Here is a 23,124-nt window from a genome sequence, read left to right as displayed (position 1 = left end):
GATTAACGTTAGATTAATTATTTATCTGAAATGCACTTTTGCCTCACTATTTCTGCATAGTAAGCTTTCTCAACAACCGGAAACGTCGTTTGAAAAGTAAAATACTTGTGCAATAGAAGATTTTTTGTAAAATTTTTCTGTGGCTGAAAATAATAGAATGACTGATATATTTAATTAAAAAATCTCAATGACTCTTGTAAACAAATACGTTGAAGTACTACCGGCTGGTAATATTAATTGCTCATTCAATTATCTTCAACTAAAGAAAAAGTTTACAAAAATATCTATCGCACACGCACTTTACTTTTGAAATGATGTTTCCGGTTATTGAGACACCTTAGCGTACATAGATAAAAGGGGATGAAGTTCATTTTAGATAACTAATCGAATATTAATCAAATATGTGCACTCATATAGATAAGAGTTGAAAACTTCAGGTTGCACAGTGGTTTGATGCGCTTTCAGAATGCAATTTCTAGTGATACTGTTAGGACTTGTATGTGCCTTGGCCCATGGTGAGTTTTTTCTTCAATTAATTAAATTGTATATACTTTCAGCTGTTAGTTATTTCTACATATATTAATGCGTTTTAATGTTTGAGTAGGGGCACCAAACGTAGAAAAGGTGAATTCACCCCGTCCATCTTTCTCAAAAGATAAAGAATTCATACCATCTGGCAATAGCAGGATAACAAACAGTGACCAATTCCCTTACCAGATTTATTTCTATAAAGTGGGGTAACAATCAATCGCTCATCCATCTCTGAGGTGGTAGTCTCATTTCAGAATCGGTGGTACTCACGGCTGCCCATTGTATCTATGACTACGGTACAAATATCATTGCTGCTGACGTCCTTAATCGGGGCGAAAATACTTCAACTTCTCAAAGACGAAGTGTTGAAACCATTGTAATTCACGAAAACTGGCCTGGGTACTTAATAAATTACGATCTTTATCGATGGTGCTTCGTACAATTTCAGCTCCATTTGACATTGCCCTAATAAAGTTAGTCTCACCCTTCATCTTGACCTCCTCCGTTCGGGTTGTTGAACTTCCTGCCCAAGGTGTCATTCCTTCTGGTCTGGCGTTACTGGGCAAACAGGAAGGGGATCAGTTTTGTCGTAGAGATTCTGGTAGCCTCTTGGTTCAAGGGTATGTCCAAGTGGGTCTGGTTTCTTGGGGCATCCCGCCATGTAGCACCACTTACGCTCTATCTGTCTACACAAGAATTTCTAGCTATTCTGACTGGATTAACAACAGACTTGCAGAGTTAAGGTCTGCTCCTTCGACTGTCTAAATACATAAATATGTACCCAAAATGAAATACCGAATAAAATTACTTACAAATAAGTATATGATCTCTGCTATTTGAAAATCTACAATTAATCTAATCCTTAATAAGTGCCATGATCATCATCATCATCACCACCACCATCACATTCTCATAAGGTCGTCATACTGTTGAGAATAGTTATAAAAATAATGTTATTATTTTGAAAATGTTCAAATACAGTAGAACTTGGTTAATAGCAATTGAGATACATCATTTAAAATGGTGAAATTTTCGAGAATAGATTCAAAAATTAGACTGTGTAAGCTGTGAGGTAACGGTCGAAGTTGTCTTTCGTATCTCGCCTTTGATAATGTTCACCGCAATTGTGAACGGAACGTCATGCTTTTAAGTCCCGAAAACTTCGTTACATTGGATTGGATTGGAGACGGGATTGCAGAGTTTTGGACAAAACTTAGTTGGTGAGCTTACTCTAAAACACCCTGCAACATGTTAGGATTTCTCATGTGGTTTTCATTGCCCGCTCGCACCCTTGCATAAAAAAATATCGTTACCAAAATCACTTTATATCAATGAGTAATTAAATGCTACCCACTTCATAACTGTGAAGGGTGCAGTTGGTCGTTACCATACTGCACAATTCGACTAAAATTTCCCATGATGATTTGATGTCGAGTGAATTATAGTTCCTCCACAAAATAAACTTAAAAAACTCCATCGTCCTTCTTAAGATATGCAAAGTACCCAAAGCTTGACATCAAAACGATGTTATTTATTAATAATTTTGGTAATGCATTTATTAAGGGTCTTTTTATTTTAAAAGTTTATCAAAAAGCGAATCAAACGTCATGCTGTTATTTCTTCCTGTCACTGTCGCAATTATACATTTGTTATACATTTTTCTTTAGCAATTATCAATAATTTATTAATATTCAAAGTACCGCACACGAACTGATTTCATTTTCCATTTACACTAAACGTGGGGTAAGCACCTAATAGAAAACTTTTACTTTAAAAGCATACAATTAATTCTTACTTATTAATCTATATGAAGAGGTAAATTTTGTTTGTGTATACGAGGCCTACCCAAAAGTTCGAGGAATCAATGTTATACGCGCGAACAAATCATAGTGCGAAATTGCGTCGATAAATTGATAATATCTTGCTTCTAGAAGTCAGTGGATCGAACAGGTAAAGCATTACACTAGTGTTTCAAACGTACTGCCATTTCTATGATGGCTGTGGCCGAAGAGCAAAGAATTCATATCAAATTTCAATATTTTGGCTTAAATCAGAGAATTTTGAATGGTTCAAGAGAAGACAATGAACGATTCGGCACGTCTTCACCTCGCATCACTTCAGACAATTATCAATTATCCTTCAGGGTTGAAAACAAACCGTCAAGGTCAAAACTGAAGCTAAAGGAATGCCGTGTGGGACTTGGCAGCGAATTTTGCCCGGCCTCAATGTGGGTGAATGCTGATCGTTCATGGAATTGTTCATTAGGGGTTTGGACCAGCAGTTGAGGGTAAATAGCCGACGTAATGAAAATGCTGAAAAACAAAAACTGGCTTGTGCATCACGACACTGCACCTTCTCAGAAAATAATCATGGTGACATGAACGTTCTTCGCCAAAACCAACGTGCCTGTTGTGGATTATTTAGCCTACTCACTCGACCTAATACCGTGTGACCATCTGATATTTTTAAAAATTAATATTTCGAGGAGTGTTACCAGCAGTGGAAGAAACTCTGGCATACTGTGTAGAAGTACATACGTACTTTTGCAGTTTTCTAACGGTACTTGGAACTTTTGGATAGATCCTCGTATGTAATCTTTGGAACGCAATCTAAACATTCTTTGACTAATATTAAGCTACACTATATTTTATTTAGACGCGTTTGTCAAATTTCTTTGCACATCAAAGTACAATTGCTTCAATTTAAAATTATTCGTTTTAAAATTATTGTTTGTTTGACGACCATTTCATTGGCTTCTGATCACCGATAGCAACTGTGAGTTTACAATTCAATATTGAAAAGTTTTGTTATAGACATATGCATGTAGGCACGTTTCCACTAAGCCCACGCACGTAAATAGTAACAGACACGAGGGAGGCTTTTGTGTGGGGGGTTGAAACGTCTAGTCAGTCCATCGTGGAGATTGCTGTTTGAAATATTTCGTGATGTATAGTAAAATAATTGTATTGTGTGCACTGTTATTGTACGATCTATTGCAAATACCCTTGCGGTTTATTGTCACCAGCATTTTAGAAGTTTCGAATAAGGTATTGTCAAAGTATTTTTTATTAATATTAGTGCATGTTTTAATGATTATTATAAAATGGTACTTTTTGAATGAACCTCATAATCAAAGGAATTAAATCACTGGGTATATTATATGTACAATTGATGATTAACCGGATGGTATCAGCCACCAACTGAATCTAGTTTTATTTATAAACACATCAATAAGGGAATTCAAAATTAATTACACAGAAATTTCCGATATCGTCAACGAAACAACGGGCGGCTTTTTACGAAGACTGCTGCACGGAAGTTTTGTTTCTTTAAAATACATATTCTATTAGCACACAAACAACAGCATCACACGAAGTATAAAATTTGTAAAAATAGATATTGTTTTAGAATATACTGCTACATCAATAATAACGATAAAATGTCTGTCGTAAGTGATTGTGTAGAGGAAAATAATGGTAAAAGGAGAGCGACTTTTTTCAAGTAGACACAATGGATAAATATGAACAAATATCAATAGTGGGTGAGGGATCGTATGGTATTGTTATTAAATGTAAACACAAGGAAACGCAACAAACAGTAGCTATTAAGAAATTTTTAGAAACGGAAGAAGACGCCGCCATAAGAAAAATGGCACTTCGCGAAATACGGATGCTTAAGGTTTTTATATTATTTCTTAAATTACATATTATTTACGAATTAACGTTTGTGGAATGTGCACGAATTTTCAGAGGCTCAAACATATAAACTTGGTTACGATGATCGAAGTATTTAGGTTTAGAAAAAGATTTTATTTGGTATTTGAGTACTTAGAAGGGACCGTTTTAGACGAATTAGAAAAATTGCCAAATGGTTTAGGTGACGATCGTGTTCGTGAACGAATTTTTCAAGTGTTGAAAGGAATTCAGTTTCTTCACCGTAACAATGTAAGTTAAATCTAAACCAGTTATACCATAAACTACTATAAAAATACTGTAAAAAAAACATTTTAGGTGATTCATAGAGACATTAAACCTGAAAACGTGTTAGTGTCGTCTCTGGGTGTTGTAAAATTGTGCGATTTTGGTTTTGCTCGATTAATAAGTTGTACTGGTGAGATTTGTACAGAGTATGTAGCGACCAGATGGTACAGGGCCCCAGAATTGCTGGTGGGGGAACAAATCTACGGTCCAGCTATCGACATCTGGGCCGTTGGTTGCCTTTTTGCCGAAATGATGACCGGAAATGCCCTGTTTCCCGGAGAAAGTGACATTGATCAACTCTATTTGATAGTAAAACTAATTGGTAAGAAAAATTCTTAGATCAATAACAACAATAAGAAAATTGTTTGTTGAGTTCTTGAAGTATAGCTTTTCTATAACGTGTCATTCTGTAGTCATCTTTTTATCCACCCCCAAATGGCATGGTCCATTACAGCTACATCAGCATCCATTTTTCTTGTGCTTATTGAAAATGTGCCCATAAATTCCTTGGTCTTCCCAGAAACATGTGGCTTCTAGCATTCTCCAAAACATTTTTAATATACGTACACATGTAATAATGAAAAGGAGTTTTTCTATTATCAGAGACGTCTAACAAATTGAATCATAAATTAACATCTCTTGCTGTATAAAAAAATATAACTTAAAGATGTAAATTCATCAATCTACTTCAATGAAGCCGGAATTATAGCCTTTGTTTTAAGTTGTCCGGCACCTTCATCAAAATTTTTTAATAAATAAACTTTGTATGTAGGTAGACCATGTTCAAAACATCAGAATCTAATTTCGAGAAACATCAGTCTCAAAAATATAACGAAATCAGTAAATGACTCGTGCGGTTTATATCGCGCTTTCTCAGACTGGTCTGATTCTACCATCAACTTCTTGGTGCAAACGCTGAAGATGAATCCTGACGAAAGACTCACTTCTAACGAACTACTGAATCACGATTATTTCGTCAAGGACAATTTTCCAGAAAAATTCTTCCCCATTCTGAAGGAACGTATCGAAACGGAGCTCAGTCAAAATCCCCTCCTTTGGAAATATAAAAACGACATTCTGTCCTCTTCCGATCAAAAACTGGAAGACTTAAAACTCAGCTCGTCGCAGTCGAATGCTCAGAAATGGAAAATTAATTTCAACGAGAGTCAAAGTATCAAAAGAAAACTGAGCGGCGACGAAGTTGTTCTACCAGACTACAATAACAAATTAAATTCTGTCAAGCAACAGTACACATCGTCATCAGTTGTACTAAAAAGGACAGCTAATGGCAAATGTAATAATCATAATAACGACGTTTTGTCTATTACAACATCTTCGCAATCGCAAATGTTTCGTAAAACTTTGGAGAGTCTTTCTAAAGCAAGCCAGAAATCGAGAAATCAGAGTCAAACAGAAACACAAATAAAATCGAGCAATAACGGGAAAATGTGTTTGGAAAAGGAAGGCAATTTTAAGAAAAGCAGTCTTCTTTTCCTTCACTCCAAATTTAATGAAAACAATAATAGCGTGTCATCATTAAGACCATCAAACATTAGCCGAAATAATAATCAGCAATTTCAGAAAAATGCCGGATTTGAAAACTTAAAAACTTCGTACTTAACGAGTTACAACATCCAGAAGAATGACCAGTGTATCTTACCTGATATTCCCGGAGGTATTTCACAAGTAAATTGTAATATTCTTTAATAGTGATTGTTTATTTTTTTGTAGCGACACCTTCCTCAAATTCGAGGAAACGTTTCTTACCGAACATATCGAATGTTGTTTCTCAAACCCAAAATGTAACACCGGTATGTTAATAAATTACATATTATAAAATTATTGAGAGATTGCCTTCGCGTCATTGACACGATCGCCTGTCCGAATCAATTGAAAAGTGATGAGTTCTGTTAGGGGCAGTTTAGAATCTCATGAACGTTGGGTTGGGTTGCGCGATGGCAAAACAGAAGTCGCTTCATCGATTGCATTGTATAGAAAGGCACATCATTTACAGTCCGCTCAATGTTTTTGTAATGTACAATACGTGAAGGCGCATGAGATTTTGAACCAGCTCTACATTGAATTCACTTCTAATACACTTAGAAACTAATACTAGGCATAGCATACAACATTTTACGTACGTGTCTGATTCATTGGTCCACATGCAATCTCTCAAGTATGTTAGTTTATGTCAGTCATCATTGCTATTTCTTACAGTTGTCAACTTCACAAAAATCATCCCCATCAAGAAATATAGGGAACTATCCTTATTCGTAATGATGGTGTTCTTATAATTGAATAAATATTTTTATGTATATAAATGCATGTATTTACCTACATTATTAGTCAGTTTAAGGAATATGTTTGTGCATATTTTTTATACAAACATTTATTAGTCGAACCTCTTGGATTGAATAAAGATGTCTTGAAAAAAATAAAAAGAAAACAAAAAATTATTTTATTATTTATATTGTAGGAATATCGTTACAAAAAAGCAAAACGAAAATATGAACATGTTGCAAAACAAAAGTTTCGATTGGTCCGGATTGAAAAAAAATGAAGAAAAACAAAACGAAGATACATAATTTTTTGTAATCACAGTGTCCATATTACATCAATTTTTATACTGATTTTGTGCCCTAATAATAATTGTATACGAACGAAGCCATAATTATTTATTATCACTTGCTAAGTATAAACAAAGTAACTCTCGGATAACTTTAACACGATGCGACGTTATTATCAGGGGCGTACTTAGGATGCTAAGCTGCTACTTGTGGATACCAAAGTGCAAGATAAAAACAATTTAATTGTTTATTTATTATAAAAATATTAACTAGCAATTAAGAGCGACAAGCGGTTAACATTTCTAGTACATTATCAGTATTTCGTTTGCAAACATAAATCAATTTTTCTCCTTCTGTTAACGGATGGATGTAATGATATTTCACTAAATCACCTAGAACAAAAGTTAAATTAATTACATACTAATTTACTTAAAACATGAATTTCATTACCCAAGGAGTCATGGTCGATATGATTTTTTCCCAAGAATCGATATTTTTCTTTGGAACTTATCAAGTAATGTTTGCATTTATCAACAGCTCTGTAAGATAGTGCATAGCCCCAGATACGTTCTGAAAGACGAATCAAAAAAGAGCCCTCGGGTTGATCATTCAGAATTTTTTCTGCTTCATTTCTCGTGATTAATCCTAAACAAACACATCCAATTATGTTCAAGTACGTCTCGTTAATTTATTAAATTATATTTTACAGAGCAATAAAATTTAGGAGTGCCCATAAAATGCACTTTTATGATACACGAGCATAGTCTCTTTATTGTATTTGTTTCATGACGATCCTTCAAATTTTATCAATGTTGGACCAGCAGCAAATGTCTTGGTTCGTATTGGTGCCGAAAAGGAAGGAAGAGGTGTGAGATTTTGCGAGAAAAAGAAGCATTTAAAGGAGCCGGGGAAGAACCGAAGGAGAGGGAGGATGCAGTCATTCGCGAGGTACGCATAGGGGTGTGAAGATGTGGCCATTCTATAAAAGAGGGGAACGTATTCACTCGTACAACACAGTCATCTAAAGGGGGCGGGGTGATGAATGTGCACCAGCCACTTTTGCGGACAGACACTGTAAAGTGGGGGAGGATGCAACCACTCGCGCGGTGTGCACAGGGGTGTGAAAGTGCACCCGCTCACGTTATACAGGCATTCCAAATAGAGGGAGAATGCAACCACTCGTATGGCACAGTCATCTAAAGGGGGGCGATGAATGTGCAGCAGCCACTTTTGCGAATATTCACTGCAAAGAGGGGGGAGATGCAGCCATCCATGCGGTAGGCAGAGAGGTGTGAATTTACGACCATTGACGTGGAATAGGCCTTCAAAATATAGGGGGAGTGCAACCACTCGTATGGCACAGTCATCTAAAGGGGGGCGATGAATGTGCAGCAGCCACTTTTGCGAACATTCACTGCAAAGAGGGGGGAGATGCAGCCATCCGTGCGGTAGGCAGAGAGGTGTGAATTTACGACCATTGACGTGGAATAGGCCTTCAAAATATAGGGGGAGTGCAACCACTCGTACGATACAGTTTCCCGAAGGAGGGGGAAGGGAAAGGTGACCAATTTTGCAGGCAGGCACCGGAATGAAGGGGTGGATGCAGTCATTCGCGCGGTATCCATAGGGGTGTGAAGATGTGGCCACTCGCGTGATAGAGACATCTATAAAAGAGGCGAACGTACTCACTCGTACGACACAGTCATCTAAAGGAGGGGAGGGAGATGAATGTTCATCAGCCACTTTTGCGGACAGACACTATAATGTGGGGAAGGATGAAACCACTCGTGCGGTGTGCAGAGGGGTGTGAAAATGCACCCGCTCACGTTATACAGGCATTCCGAATAGAGGGAGAATGCAACCACTTGCAGTCACTAATACAAACAAAACAACGTCTTCCTTAAAAAAATAAACGTACCGTGAAAGCTTACCGTGAAACCAAGGTTCGTAATTGCCTTGCTCGTCAAGTCCAGCTTTATTATTCTTCCGTTCCATGTTAATATACCACTGTATAACTGCATCCTTGTTGGGTGGAACGGCCGAATTGAATTCCCCATACACGACGATATTATCTAAATTTGATGACGTACGTTTGTATGTTTCCCTTGCTTTACGAGCAATTTGTCGAATTTGTTCTTCTGCTTCTTTTGCTTTTCTTTCTGAAATACACACCCGAATTTGATAATTTATTAAGTAAATTATAACACAGTGTTGATGTAGGTACCTTGTTCTTGCCACAAAGGTTCGTGTTTCTTCTCAGCTTCTTCTGCTTCTTTCGCCGTTTCCATTCGTCTCTTTTGGATTTTGTGGTATATTTCATTCGTTCTCGATTCTCGTAATCCTTTCTCCCAAACAGTTATCTTATCTTTTACTTTTTGATTACTCAAATCCCCTGACAGTCTTTTTTGAAGCAGAATTTCTTTCGATCCCACCGTATTGTACTTTTTACTTTGGAATTTTTTATTGTAATCGTCCGATTTTCCCCTAAGTTCGTCTACAGAGCAGTAAATGTCAAATTGCGAGTTATCTTCTGCTTTTTCATTATCCTTATCTATTACGTCTATGTCGTCAATTTTTGAATTTAATCTTATATAATCCGACAGTATTTGCGCTTCCATTTGCTTTCGAAGTTCGACTGTTTCTTGTTCTGCCAACTGACGAGCTTTTTCGATCGCTTCTTCTCTAAGGATTTCATCTATGCTTTTGTCATTTTCATGTTCGCCCATCACCCAAACCCACGGCTCACCATCAGCCCCATGCATGAAAGACACCGACTTACTATTTCTTGGTAATGCAGACTTCTTTTTAGCAGTATTTTCCTCTTCCTGGTTTGTTTCTTCCTCCCACAGTTTCCATCTTCTCACTTGTTCTTCGCGCATCTTACAGAATAAAGTTTGCTTCTGTTCCTCGTCCAGTCCCGCAAGAATTTCGGGATCGACCCACATATCCCTCAGAATTTGCTGCAGCATTATTGCAGGTGCTGATAAATAATTAAAAAAGTATGTACAGTATTTTATTTACTTGACTGCTTTTAATTTTTGCACACATTGTGTTTATCAGTTGATTAAGCAACTGTGAAAGCGAATAAAATAATTGATCTTGCACGGTTTTGACTCAAAAAAAAAAATTGGATCCTATTTCGCTACTACTATTTCGGAAACAATTATGTAAATAATCGTTTGCATGAATAATCAACATTACACGATGTGTAATTTACTTTTGTTTTTGTTTTCGGTTGGATAATTAATAATAAATACAACATACGCTATAACTAAACGGAAGGTAGTAGTAAGTAGGCTGTGTAAATTTCTTTTTCTCTNTCTTGCACGGTTTTGACTCAAAAAAAAAAATTGGATCCTATTTCGCTACTACTATTTCGGAAACAATTATGTAAATAATCGTTTGCATGAATAATCAACATTACACGATGTGTAATTTACTTTTGTTTTTGTTTTCGGTTGGATAATTAATAATAAATACAACATACGCTATAACTAAACGGAAGGTAGTAGTAAGTAGGCTGTGTAAATTTCTTTTTCTCTTTTGCTTTTCGGGAAACAAAATAAATTTTTTGTTATCAACACAATATAAATTTTATATCTATTAAATTGGGTTGCTGATTGTCTAGATATATTTCGCGACGGTTTATTATAAATAAAGAAAGACGGCAACGAAACGACGCATTTTACAGTTTTATTACTGTTATATGACACTGCAAATATCTCCTTTACTGTTACTTAATACATTTAAAGAATCTAGGTACAGTCATATACGCTTTAACACAAAATAATATTCTTTTACATGTACTATTACGTTATTACGTAAAACAAAAAACTGACAGATATATTGATTAAAAAAGAAAAACAATTGGACATTTAAATTTTAGTATACCTGCATATAAATTGTAATACGTATTAACAACAAATTGTTTTTTTATTTCAAGAATAATTCGTAGATGTGTACATCCAGTTATTACATCAGCGTTAAATTGTATGACATCATTTAAATAAAATTTCAGCCCGCGAGATCCGAGACGTGAATAATAAAATTGTTTATTGTTCGAATAGACACGAACATTATATCACACTATACTAACTACCTAGGCGCATCTCTTGTTTTATCGGAAATAAAAAGTTAAACAAACGTGAAAAATTTAATATACTATCTATTCAATTCCATTTCAGGCTAATTATAATGAAGATACAACATAAGCAGATAAAAATGAAAATTAATTATGTAATAACTTTTTTAATTAAAATGCCCGAAGTACAATGACCCTATAAATTTACAAAATAACACGATAGATATTTTGAAAAAGTGAACTATATGTATACATATATTTTTGAAGATATTCGTACTAAACATTGTCGAAATTGTTTATTAGTTACTGTTGGTTATCAAGTTATCATCAATAAAACTTGTGTACAGAATTATTAATACTAACTATGTATATTGTATAATATAACTAAGATAGTGCTTTTATCTTTTGAGGCGTGAAGCGGATTATTTTACGAATATTTTTTCAAAAAACAAATTTAAATTTGGTACCTACTTTTAATTTTAACGTAGGTAGATACAGTACATTAAAATATATATTAATAAGTGCATACCTCTCTATCATAAAATCCTTTCTTTCTCTCTATTATGCCGCACCCTGTAGTTGTACTTGGTTCACAAAAAATAATTTATTATTATTATAAGTCGCCTGCATAATAATATAAAAAACATTTTTTAAATCAATCTTTTGTTATACGAATATCTCATACACAACCACTGTTAGTAAAAACAAATTTATTTTTTATGTGGCGTCAGTAAAAAAGTAGAAGTTTAGCGCCCGGTTAATACACCACAAAGCACATATGTAAAGTTATGTACTGTATAATGTAATAAACAATGTTTTTTGAGATCGTCAAGATTCGAGAATACGATTATTTTACTCGGAGAACGAAAGAACACGATTTGGTGCTTAAGAGGGGACATAAAACAATATATTAACACTTTGTTTTTTACATTTATTCATTTATTTATTACATTTTACATGTGTGTACAAAGCAAGTTCAAATATGCAACATTTATATAAAATATTCTCAGAGGTTTCACTATTTATTTAAAAATTAAAGAATAAATAAAACAATAATTATAATTTTTTAAATATCTCTATTTCATCTCGTAAAAAAATTAAAATTAACACTATTGCTTTTGATTTTTTACACAATCGTACTTTTGTAAACTTTTTGTAGATATTCGTTAAGTATATCAGTGCCTATGTAGAGAAATATAATAATACCTAGTGCTTTAAATAAAAAAACACTTTTATCGACATATCAAATTATAAGTTAATTGTTTCATCGACATTGTCATTGGAATTGAATTCTGTTAAACAATTAGCTTATAAACATTTTGTTTATAGGTAATCCTAATGTATTTTATTGCACCTTCTTCTTCATTAGGTGTCGACGTGTCGGAAGTTTATTATCAATATTAAATTGCAATATTATGGTAAATAATTTTTCACAATCCAATCATTTCAAAAATTCATAATGTTTAGAGTCAAAGCAAAGCAAATAGTTTCTAATGTTTCCAAAATGTGGAAATGTATGAATAATTTCAATCAAATAAATTCAAGACACCTTTCTAAGGGGTAAGTACTATTAATAATAATAGTTTATATATTATATTTAACTTAAAGTCATTAAATAAGATGAAATTTAAAACTTCCAATGTAATAATAATATTTGTCGAACGCTGAACATATATAAACTATATTAAAGTTAAATAAAATAAAAGTAAGTATTTGCGTAAAGTTGCGCATGTTTGTAATGATTAAGTACATCCAGCTTCCGCAACGTCCGCTCTCAAACTGACGCGCAAATGCGCGCAAAAAGAAATGGCCGCGTTATCCCCACCACCTTCGTTCATCCCTCTAATCTTGATATAATTGAAACGTTCACGCATTTATCAATTTTTTATGTAATCTAAACTTAATTAAATACATATACAGTTAAAATAAATATACTTTTTGAAAAATTACAATTTCGCATTCTTTTCCAACCAAAGAGATCTTAGACCTGGCAACGCTGGTGTATACATACACTCTGAGCGCTGACATCTGTTTTTTTAAATTGGTATCATATCATTCATGAAAGATGTTATAACCTCAATTTAAATCTTGAAATGGAAAATTCACAGTAAGTAATAAACAATGATTTATAAAAATTGTAAAGCTAGGAATATATTAGATGTTATTACAATTTGATAATGACATTCTTTTAAATTAATAAAATAGACAAATTTGTCTTTTATTTAACATACCTACCCACATAGATGGGTGGTAAAAGTACAAAATTTTTAAATGTCGTTAAACAGCAATTTATTTGTCGTTTTAATACGTCTACAATTCATTGGGGGTATGTAAGCTAACACTTAAAACCATTAAATATTTAAACAATAATTTCTCATTGCATTTTTTTTAGAAACGAAGCAGTATTACTGGATGGTATTAAAACATCAAGAGAAATTCTGAATGAACTTAAGCAAGAAATTCAAGAATGGGTTGAGGGTGGTCATAGGGCCCCCAGTCTTGTAGCAATACTAGTTGGAAATGACCCTGCAAGTGAAACCTATGTCGGGAAGAAAATGGATGCTGCACAAAAAGTAGGCAAGTACATCTTATTATTAATTTTAGTTTGTTGAATAACATATTTAGTACTTGTAGTTCATGTACATGTGAAACTTTAATTAAAAGGAAATTCTGTTCTGTAGGAATCCAAAGCAAAACTGAAAGATTTTTGGATACTATTAATGAAGAATATTTAATAGAAAGGGTTACAGAACTGAACAAGAATCCAGATGTAGATGGAATTTTAGTCCAGTTGCCTTTGCCACCAAACATAAGTGAAGAAAGAGTAGTAAATACAGTTGCCCCTAATAAGGATGTAGACGGTTTTCACACAGAAAATTTGGGAAAATTAAGCAAAAACATGAACACATTAGTTCCCTGTACAGCTGCTGCTGTCATTGAAATAATTAAAAGGTTTCTGTGCTTGTTTACTTGTACCAAACCTTTAAAAAGAACTTTTTTAGGTATAAAATTGAAACTTTTGGCAAAAACGTAGTGGTTTGTGGACGTTCTAAAAACGTGGGTCTACCTATTGCTAGTATTCTGCATTCTGATGCAAAATATGACCTGCAAGGTATGGAAGCTACAGTGACACTATGCCACCGTAATACACCTCCTGTAGACTTGGAATTTTACTGTAAAAATGCTGACATTATTATCAGTGCCACAGGTAACACCACTATATTTATATTTATGTTAAAATAAAATGAAAATAATTTCTCGTTTAGGTGTTGTGGGTCTTATAAAGGCGCCGATGGTGAAACCAGGGGCTTGTGTAATCGACGTCGGTATTACACGAATACAAGATGAAAATGGTCGTACTAAAATTGTAGGTGATGTTGAATTTAATGGTATGCAATGAAGGAGTTGTTATTGTTTCATTTTATTCGTTTATTTATTTTATTTTATTCCTTATCACACAGGTGTTAAGCAAAAAGTAAAGTACATAACTCCTGTGCCTGGTGGTGTGGGCCCAATGACTGTTGCGATGCTAATGAAAAATACATTCAAAGCTGCTAAACTTCGTGCAATGCAATGAGAGCTGGCTCTCTTATCATTTGGTATTATTATCAAGTATTATTTTATCAATTCTGCAACTTTTTTTTTATTGCTTAGTAGTATTCCTTGTTATTTTTGTTGACCTACAAGTATAAAGTTTGTGTAGTTCATTAGCTATTTTTGAATAATATCAATGATGGTGTAGTATTAGCAAAACATACTTTTTTTTAATTACATAAAAATGACCAGTGGGGACTAATATGAACGTACAGGACTTGTAAATTGTCATGTAAGCTCCTTATTACGTTGTTTGATTAAATAAACGAATTATCATTGATTAACCTTTCATAGCTGTAGTATAGAACTTCTGAAATTAATTTATTGTATATTCTTTCTAAATAATTATAAAAACATTAACATAATGTTTTTTTCTATAATTTTTCATTTAATTTAAAGCAGCAAAAATNTAACCTAACCTAACCTAACCTAACCTAACCTAACCTAACCTAACCTAAATTTTTAAATTTGATATAACATAAAATAATGGAAAAATTAAGTAAATATAAATCCAACAACATAAAATTAATAAGGATTAATATTTTTATTATTGCATAGAAGTCCGGTGTCTAAACTTTATTTTACATTTTGATATGTTACTTATGCAACCCATATATCATATTTAAATTCTATGTTGCATAAACAGATTTTTCCCAAAATGTCATTTTTGTCAAATTATTGTTATCAATTTAAAAAAAATTGATAACATTTTGTAGAAAGTAAATGCTAATGTATCCTTCATTCTTTCTTCGTTATGTAAACGTTTTCAAATTTATTTAGGCATCCATGTTTTTGAAGAAAAATTACATAAATTTATTTAACCTCACAGTAAGTCAAATAATTAGGAAAAGAATTACATTTTCAGCCCCAGCAGCTTTATATCATCACAGAGTTTACGATATGGAAAAAAAACCAGACCATTCCGTTTTTATTACAACCAAAATTGACGAAGAAGCCAAAAAAATTCTTAAGGATGCGTAAGTACATTACATCTTGAATTAACATACTGAAATCGTCATCGAAATCTCAGTCCCTGTTTGTTAGCTTACTTTTTTTTTCCTTTAGATTATTAGAGCGATTAATCAATTTTATTGTAGCAATTTTGATGTTCATGAATGGACAGCCCCTGAACCCATACCAAAAAACAACCTTATTCGTGAATTAGAAGGAAAAGATGCACTATTTTGTACACTGAATGATAAAGTCGATGACGAAGTATTATCAAAAGTAGGGACCAAATTGAAAGTGATAGCTACAATGTCCGTTGGTTATGATCATCTCTCCCTTAAGGATATTAAAACACGTAACATTAAAATAGGATACACACCAGGTATTTTGACTGAAGCCACTGCTGAACTAACACTGGCTCTTTTGCTGGCAACTAGCAGACGTCTTTTTGAAGCAAACAATGCAGTTAAAAATGGAGAGTGGCATGCATGGGCCCCATATTGGATGTGCGGTCCAGGTATTAAAGGATCCACCATTGGAATAGTGGGTTTAGGGAGAATAGGACAACAAGTCGCCAGATTGATCAAACCATTTAACCCAAAATCTATTATATTTTACTCCAGATCATTGAAAGAAGTTCAATCAAAAATTCTTAACTTGGTTCAAGTTGATTTTGAGACCCTTTTGAAGGACAGCGATTTTATAATCCTTACATGTGCATTAACAGATGAAACAAAAAACTTGTTCAATGATAAAGCATTCAGTAAAATGAAGAAAAATGCAGTTTTCATAAATACAAGCAGGGGAGGTATCGTCGATCAAGGGGCACTTGTTAAAGCACTTAAAAGTAATCTAATTTTTGGAGCTGGTTTGGATGTTATGACTCCAGAACCTCTGCCACTCAATCATGAACTGCTCCAATTAAAAAATTGTGTAATTCTGCCCCATATTGGAAGTGCTGCTATCCAAACAAGACAAGAAATGGCTAAAATTACTGTTCAGAACATTATAGCCGCTATTAAGGATGAACCAATGCCTAGTGAATTAATAGTAGATTGTTAATTGTAATTAAATTGTAATTATTGAGTTTGGTAAGGTTTTTTCTTTGAATTTACAGGTTTTTAAAATAGACAATAACATTGATTATAAATTGTAGATAAATATATTTTTCTATGCTTAATAGATTGTGTTATAATACATATAATTAATAAAATAAAACATTTAAATCAACATTGTAAATGTAAAATGTAAATAAAATATTCAATAAAACGTGCAGAAAATATTTTTGTATTCTAAAACAGTNAATGATAACGTCGAAAAACAAAAATTGAACACCCTCAAGCATACGAACACTGAGTTACCAAGGAAAACAAATTCATGTCGCATGTCATAGTAACAATTATACCTCTCTAACGTAATCGGCTATTTTATTATATATTGTACTAGTGCTTAAAAACATAATGAAAAATGACTGTAAGCATAAAAAATCGAAATACGACAAAGGCTCTTAGTCTAATTTTAAATACTAACTGAAGGTAAACTGTTCAAATGCGCATCAGTCTATTTTGTTGCTCGATCCGAATAGTATTTCGTCTAAAATAGAAACTCAATGACAATTGTGCGCGAGGCAAGTTTAATTTAATTTCATTTTATTTCCTTTCAATAGTCTCGTAAACAGCATCCCCTCGGGGGTAAGTTTAAAATAGAAACGGTCAAATAGTGCGCATACAAAACTACAATGATTTTCTTACTTTAAAAAAACTAATGTTTATAGCTGAATAAAAACAAAAATTTGAGTAATTCAAATTTAAACGTACGTTTTCAGTGTACGTTAAGATTCTGTACATAAGCGACAATTTTTATGAGATATGAACAATATTTAACGCAAGTTAGTATAAATATTTTAAGTAGATAAAACAGAATTCAAAACAAATATATGAAATATCATTTATAAGTCGTTTGTGATCATCATCATAAGGTCCTCAAGAGCGCACACGAAAATCTGAACTTTTGTATTAGGAGAGCATAAGTGAGGTCGGGTGTTTTTGAAATTTACCGGATTTTCTTAACATTTAGTGTTATTATTATTGTTTTAAGTTGAATATTTTAAGATGCGTTCATTGATACTGATTTAAATTAAATTGTGGTTTTTGAACTGATCGAAAGTTAAAATAAGAGTTTTTCTTACTTGAAAGTGATATAAAACTGGAAGAAGAGATGTAGAATATTTTATTCTAATTGTTAATTGGTATTTTTACAATAAATAACTAAAAATTAATTATTTAAAATTTATAACATTATTGAACACTACTAAAACAATGGCGACTGTTTGTTTACTTCGAAACAATACATAACCTCATTATTTGTTGCTATTTCTTTTTAGTTTTTCTTTAGAAAATGTAAGTAAATATTTTAAAAAGTTATCTAGTAAGCAAAAATAAGTATGTATTTCACTCAGCATGATTGTTTAAGTGCAATTAATTGTTTAAACAACAAAGAATATGTTTTTCTTCTGTAGGTTCTCATCCAACAGTTCTTCTAAGACATAACTAACAAAAAAGGACGTTTCCAATGAATCTGGACGATTGAATGAGCTTCCATAGACTCAAATTACCCTATTGTAATAAGAACATTAATTATTATTCACTAAAATTACAATTCTGTAATTCTCATGCCACTTTACGCACATTCCCCAACAAGCACAAGTAAAAGATTTTTCGGGTAATGCATCAATAAATATAGTAATATTATAATAAAAATTGAAGTGTAAGCTGTATATCATGTTATAATTAATAATTTAGAGGACGTAGTACGTTTCGAATACTTATATCTGCAAATAGAATGTAGCATACATATTTAACTGCAGTGTGTACTATCAAACAATGTTTTGTCGTGGTAATAATGTGTATAATTCAAGAAATAGAAAATAATGAAGGTATCCCGGAGAAAATGGTATCATTACTCACTTCGAATACCTCAAAGGTTTGGGTGTGTATGTTCTTTAACTACAGTTTAATTATATAAAACTGCACTTGTAGATTTAGAAGTTGCATGTTACCAAGAAAACTATTAATGAACAGTGCAAGACAATAAATGAACATATCATGCAGAGAATGGTACTCCAAAAGGATTTAAAATGAAAAATAATGAGATTCACTTTTATGTAGTACAATTGTTCATAATAAACAGAAATTAAATTGTATTATTTAGAATTAATCATGTGCAATAAAACTATTGTGTGAAATTCTTTTAAATTCCTTACCTTGCTTCTTACATTAATTTCTCTGTATAAGAGCTGGTAGTTAGTGACTAATATTTTCTTTTCCCTCTGTTCTTCCTTCTTAGTAGTTATTTACGAATTATTATAATAAAAATACTAAGTTAACAAATAAATTAGCAAATATATTTGATGATGAAATTAATAAAAAGCTCATAAGATGGTCTAATTACTAAGAGTCCAGAAAAATATATTTAATTACTCATCAGCTCATAAATTCTATTTGCAGCTTGTAAATTAATTGTGAAAATAAAATGACAAGGTCTCCTATATACAGAACACGATTAAAAAGTAATTTGTTAAATTAAGTGAAATATTACATTTTTATAGTCCTTTATAATCTTAATTTTTTTTTTCACTTTTTAAATGATAAAGGCTACAAGAAATAATAATCAAATTATAGTTTATTATAAAAGAATAATAAAAATTACAAGCACGATGCGAGGGAAATAAATAATAAGTAAATTTTGGACGAATAGCAATGAGATATGCAGAGGAAAAGACCGATGTCACTTTGACTCTAAATAGTAATTAAATAAATTAACCGTCCTTTTAAATGTTGCAACAAAGTTTCGGTACAATATTCATTATCAACAATTACAATAATATATTATCATCATCATCATTATTATTTTAATTATTAACAATCAATCATCCAATCTAATCATCAAAACAATAATTTTTTGTTTAAAAAATCCGTCCATGCGCTTGCTTCTATTACAGCACATTTGATAGAAGATACACTGCGATGATTCTACTGTTCGGTTGTACACGTTTGTCTGGTAATTGGTTGTATTATTTGTATGTATGCCTGTTTGTCATTGCCGTATTAATTTGATTTTATTACTCTTTTTTTTAAATCATTATCATTTTATATTATTTTCGTCGTTGTTGTCATTATCATTCCCACTCTGTCGTGCCCGGTGGTTTTGATGTCAGATCGTACAACACTCGCGAAATACCTGGCACTTGCAGCAGCTCCGTTACAATCTTTTGAAGGACCTGGGGACAATTAATTAATTAAATATTCATCGTGATTCTATAATAAAATCAAACGAAGTTGAGAGATTTTAAAAATACGAATTAAATGACATTTAAACCATTAACGAGGAGTCTATACTATAGGGACGGGGTGTGAGGGAGGTCACACTAGTGAATCTAATAGTTGGGTAGGACAGCAAAGAGTAAATGTTTAATACCAAACAGAAAAGAATGGATTACAAACTGAATATACTTGAATAATAGGCAAAGAGGAAACTAGTGTAATCTACTGCAGTTTTTGCTTCTGTGGATATTTGGTTGCATAACATACTGATAATCGATATGTTTAGGATACAGCTTCTCTTAGTACACAGTTTTAAGAACCAAATATAGTTACATTTTTTAAACTTTACTAAATACCTTTGTTAAAGCATCATCAGTTTCGTTTTGCTTGCACTTTTAATAAGTTAATGAGCTTTATTTTTTTAATTTAAATTTATTAATAAAATGTTTCATAAAGAACCATCAAAATACATTACAAGTTATTAAAGGTGCAAGAAACACAAAATTGATGGTGTTTTACCAAAGGTGCTTAGTGAAGTTTATAATGTGTTCTAACCAGAAGGGTAAACTTAGTCGTTCAATAACCACAAAAACTAACTAAACTTCTTGAATGCACTCTTCAATTTAACTAACTCTACTGAGAAATGAGATGTGGGATCTAATTTTAATTCGCTAATAACCTGAATTAATCTGCGATTGGGATAGGGACTGCTACCTAATTGTCTTTGTTTTTGTATACTTCTATATTTTTGAAAATAACTAAGAGGAATGGATTAACACTTTTAATTAAATTTAAACTGGGATCTATTTCATGGTTATTGTTAAACAATTTTTATATTTAAAACTGTAAATTCCTGCTTTTTTTTTCTTTTATCTTTTGTATTATCTGGTAATTTGATCTTATGAAAGCAAAATGTTGGATTTTATTGTTAATTTATCTTAATTCTATTAATAAATATAAAACTCACTTCTAAAGGTATTTGTTTTCCTGGTATGGCAGGCACACCGGTCATAAAATCACGAGTACAAAACGGTCGGAGCACAACTGACCTCTGACACGAAGGTATTCTTAAAGCTTGATCTCGATCAAAATGAATGGGAAGAAGAATCACAGGCATTTGGCTCACTGACATCATCGAACCACTACTCTGAAGGATCTATCGAAAAAAAAAGAAAAAAAGAATTATACTATTAATTTAAAACAACTTGTGCAAATTAATAGAAAAAATGAAATTACAAACAGTCCATTTTACCGATTCATTGAATGAATTCCATGAATTTTATAAGACCATTTTCAATAGCATATAAAAGATTTTAAGAAATGAAGGGATATTTAGAAGCAAAAACAGGAGTAATGAGCGGCAGAGGAAGACTTAGATTAGATTATTGTTCACAAATATTAGGAATGTGCGAAGTTCTAGTTTTCGGAAAATGAGATGATTAGCTCATGATAAGAAAGAATGGAATGTGGTGATGACGTATTAATTGATGTTCGGTAATTTAATTAATTTATTTTCCATTTACTCACCCCCATCGCGATATCGTCGACTTGTCGAAGAGTGCTTAGAACGATGCTTGTTAGGTACGTGGGTGTCAGGTCGGGTATGCACTCTTTGACGAGGCCCCCGAATATATAACACACCCTGTTGACGTTATGACATATGCGGGGTATGAGACGGGCGAGGAAAAACAAATCATCCCAATCGGGCTCATGTTCGCTACTTATGCCAACCACATAACTATAAGAGCGACAGTCACCCTGCACCCCTACACTACGAATGGGTAACAATGTTGCTGCCAGCTTCTGTTTGCTTGATATTCGACGTAACGTCAGTCTGTCATAAAAGAATACATTTTTTATTTTGTATAAGAATAAATGTATAAATGGTTAATGTAGCGTTTTAATATGTGAGCAAGAAAGTAGCCCTGAATCTGGTTCTTTAGAATTCAGGAGTGTTCTACTGGCATCCGTTTGATTTTGGAGGATGGTATCAGTGACTAACTTTTTGAGAAAAGTGGGTCACTTTCTTAATCCTCCGAAAAATTTTAATAATTCAGTAAATGAGAGAATAAAATACTTTTACTAAATCCTAACACATACTTTAAACTACATTAAATGGATACCTTTCTTCTTCTGTTGTCACGACTCCCTCCACCCTGTTAAGCAAAGCGTGTTTTTTTTGTAACATTTGGTCGAATTCGACTATGATTTTGACAAGAACCTGTGTCTCTGAAAAATCCCGTTCCATGTACGGTTCCTCGCCACACAACACCCTGATGGCTAACCCAGGACCAGGGAACGGATGCCTCATCACAATCTCATGAGGCAATCCTAGATCTTTACCTTAACAATAAATTATACGTTGTAAAGTTAATTTAATAAATTAATTTTTCAAAATTATCAATTAGTTACCTATTTGTCTGACCTCATCCTTATGAAAGTCCTTTAGTGGTTCGATTACACGCCCATCCTCCCTCAATTTCCTTATTAGTTCCGAGTCATTATGGTGCGTTTTTATCACGTCAGCTTTGCTCGATGCAAGACAGGATGCGGATTCGATAAGATCGGGTCGCAATGTTCCCTGGGCAAGTAAAACGTCCTCGGGTTTCAATTTGAGTTCGGCCACAATTTCGGTCGTGATGCGAACAAAAACGTCACCTATAATTTTTCGCTTTTCTTCAGGATCAGCTGTCTGGCAGAGCATCTTTGTGATGCGAGTGCGAGAGTTGAGCTCGTGCTTGTCTATCGGCACAACCGTTGTTCCTTCGTAAAACGCAGGGGTTGCATTTATCACTTTCAAATCGAGTCCTATTTTGCGGAGAGACATTGCCACTTTGACACTCTCCAGTTTGCGCATGAATCCATTATCTATATGAATTGCAATTACCTGGTCCGGCTGAAGCGCTTTAAAGTAACGAAAAATTATATGGATATTGATTAGTAGTTGTTAATTTTATAGAAAATACTATTATTATTAAAAAATAGGAAAGTATAGGAGTATTAGCACCAAGGAGACAGCTTTATATTCAATGGAATCAGCATTGATAGAAAAATATGGAATGAAAATAAATAGTAATAAATATATGTATTAGTATGCAGCG

The 23,124-nt window shown here is 33.0% G+C and overlaps 5 protein-coding genes and 2 long non-coding RNA genes across 12 annotated transcripts in view; 5 read left to right on the top strand and 2 right to left on the bottom strand.

Annotated features, from left to right (window-relative positions):
• Window positions 1–40: 40 nt before the first annotated feature.
• On the top strand, window positions 41–1,350 carry LOC108736078. Its single transcript, XR_001937678.2, has 2 exons — window positions 41–515; window positions 605–1,350. It is a non-coding gene; the product is annotated as an uncharacterized LOC108736078 (long non-coding RNA).
• Window positions 1,351–2,161: 811 nt separating this feature from the next.
• Window positions 2,162–7,093, top strand: LOC108736069 (cyclin-dependent kinase-like 4). Of its 4 annotated transcripts, none has more exons than XM_018468349.1 (7): window positions 2,162–2,274; window positions 3,940–4,209; window positions 4,281–4,475; window positions 4,542–4,833; window positions 5,284–6,186; window positions 6,243–6,322; window positions 6,988–7,093. In XM_018468349.1, exons 2-7 carry the CDS (start codon window positions 4,042–4,044, stop codon window positions 7,069–7,071), a joined length of 1,722 nt encoding a protein of 573 aa, XP_018323851.1. In that variant the 5' UTR covers window positions 2,162–2,274; window positions 3,940–4,041; the 3' UTR covers window positions 7,072–7,093. The 4 variants fall into 4 exon arrangements, with proteins under 4 accessions (XP_018323851.1, XP_018323854.1, XP_018323852.1 ...); XM_018468352.1 differs by lacking the exon at window positions 6,988–7,093 and adding an exon at window positions 6,729–6,907; XM_018468350.1 differs by lacking the exon at window positions 2,162–2,274 and adding an exon at window positions 3,284–3,306.
• A 214-nt stretch (window positions 7,094–7,307) lies between these two features.
• On the bottom strand, window positions 7,308–11,944 carry LOC108736070 (SH2 domain-containing protein 4A). The gene is made up of 5 exons (XM_018468354.1): window positions 11,689–11,944; window positions 9,303–10,058; window positions 9,010–9,237; window positions 7,529–7,723; window positions 7,308–7,470 (listed from the first exon to the last, which is right to left on the bottom strand). The coding sequence occupies exons 2-5, from the start codon at window positions 10,045–10,047 to the stop codon at window positions 7,355–7,357; spliced, it is 1,284 nt and encodes a 427-aa protein (XP_018323856.1). The 5' UTR covers window positions 10,048–10,058; window positions 11,689–11,944; the 3' UTR covers window positions 7,308–7,354.
• Window positions 11,945–13,165: 1,221 nt separating this feature from the next.
• LOC108736048 (bifunctional methylenetetrahydrofolate dehydrogenase/cyclohydrolase, mitochondrial) lies at window positions 13,166–15,033 on the top strand. Of its 2 annotated transcripts, none has more exons than XM_018468317.2 (6): window positions 13,166–13,266; window positions 13,552–13,736; window positions 13,841–14,111; window positions 14,162–14,367; window positions 14,426–14,548; window positions 14,621–15,033. In XM_018468317.2, the coding sequence occupies exons 1-6, from the start codon at window positions 13,253–13,255 to the stop codon at window positions 14,734–14,736; spliced, it is 915 nt and encodes a 304-aa protein (XP_018323819.1). In that variant the 5' UTR covers window positions 13,166–13,252; the 3' UTR covers window positions 14,737–15,033. The 2 variants fall into 2 exon arrangements, with proteins under 2 accessions (XP_018323819.1, XP_018323818.1); XM_018468316.2 differs by lacking the exon at window positions 13,166–13,266 and adding an exon at window positions 13,273–13,485.
• A 355-nt stretch (window positions 15,034–15,388) lies between these two features.
• On the top strand, window positions 15,389–16,901 carry LOC108736029 (glyoxylate reductase/hydroxypyruvate reductase). The gene is made up of 2 exons (XM_018468294.2): window positions 15,389–15,730; window positions 15,851–16,901. The coding sequence occupies exons 1-2, from the start codon at window positions 15,540–15,542 to the stop codon at window positions 16,761–16,763; spliced, it is 1,104 nt and encodes a 367-aa protein (XP_018323796.2). The 5' UTR covers window positions 15,389–15,539; the 3' UTR covers window positions 16,764–16,901.
• A 1,120-nt stretch (window positions 16,902–18,021) lies between these two features.
• On the top strand, window positions 18,022–19,338 carry LOC108736053. Of its 2 annotated transcripts, XR_001937668.2 has the most exons (4): window positions 18,022–18,100; window positions 18,220–18,422; window positions 18,503–18,683; window positions 18,740–19,338. It is a non-coding gene; the product is annotated as an uncharacterized LOC108736053 (long non-coding RNA). The 2 variants fall into 2 exon arrangements; XR_001937667.2 differs by having other exon boundaries at window positions 18,220–18,683.
• A 405-nt stretch (window positions 19,339–19,743) lies between these two features.
• LOC108736141 (GMP synthase [glutamine-hydrolyzing]) overlaps window positions 19,744–23,124 on the bottom strand; it is a 15,251-nt gene continuing 11,870 nt past the window's right edge. The window contains exons 8-9 of the mRNA XM_018468451.1: window positions 20,991–21,179; window positions 19,744–19,980 (exon numbers count right to left, since the gene is read on the bottom strand). Coding sequence (XP_018323953.1) covers window positions 19,879–19,980; window positions 20,991–21,179 — 291 coding nt within the window. The 3' untranslated portion in view covers window positions 19,744–19,878. The remainder of the gene's footprint in view (window positions 19,981–20,990; window positions 21,180–23,124) is intronic.

The sequence above is a fragment of the Agrilus planipennis genome, unplaced genomic scaffold (assembly GCF_000699045.2).
Source record: "Agrilus planipennis isolate EAB-ADULT unplaced genomic scaffold, Apla_2.0 scaffold8, whole genome shotgun sequence".
Classification (NCBI taxonomy): domain Eukaryota; kingdom Metazoa; phylum Arthropoda; class Insecta; order Coleoptera; family Buprestidae; genus Agrilus; species Agrilus planipennis.
The sequence above is the reverse complement of the archived record's forward strand: the minus strand, read 5'-3'. Positions and strand labels throughout refer to the sequence as shown.

Coding starts and splice junctions, on each gene's coding strand:
- LOC108736069 (XM_018468349.1), top strand. CDS start 4,042: ATGGATAAATATGAACAAATATCAATAGTGGGTGAGGGATCGTATGGT. Junction 4,210..4,280: donor GCGAAATACGGATGCTTAAG/GTTTTTATATTA, acceptor ACGAATTTTCAG/AGGCTCAAACATATAAACTT. Junction 4,834..5,283: donor TTTGATAGTAAAACTAATTG/GTAAGAAAAATT, acceptor CTTTGTATGTAG/GTAGACCATGTTCAAAACAT.
- LOC108736070 (XM_018468354.1), bottom strand. CDS start 10,047: ATGCTGCAGCAAATTCTGAGGGATATGTGGGTCGATCCCGAAATTCTT. Junction 7,724..9,009: donor TTACGAACCTTGGTTTCACG/GTAAGCTTTCAC, acceptor GTGTTTGTTTAG/GATTAATCACGAGAAATGAA. Junction 7,471..7,528: donor TATCGACCATGACTCCTTGG/GTAATGAAATTC, acceptor CTTTTGTTCTAG/GTGATTTAGTGAAATATCAT.
- LOC108736029 (XM_018468294.2), top strand. CDS start 15,540: ATGTTTTTGAAGAAAAATTACATAAATTTATTTAACCTCACAGTAAGT. Junction 15,731..15,850: donor AAAAAAATTCTTAAGGATGC/GTAAGTACATTA, acceptor ATTTTATTGTAG/CAATTTTGATGTTCATGAAT.
- LOC108736048 (XM_018468316.2), top strand. CDS start 13,403: ATGGGTGGTAAAAGTACAAAATTTTTAAATGTCGTTAAACAGCAATTT. Junction 13,737..13,840: donor GGATGCTGCACAAAAAGTAG/GCAAGTACATCT, acceptor TCTGTTCTGTAG/GAATCCAAAGCAAAACTGAA. Junction 14,368..14,425: donor CATTATTATCAGTGCCACAG/GTAACACCACTA, acceptor TTTCTCGTTTAG/GTGTTGTGGGTCTTATAAAG.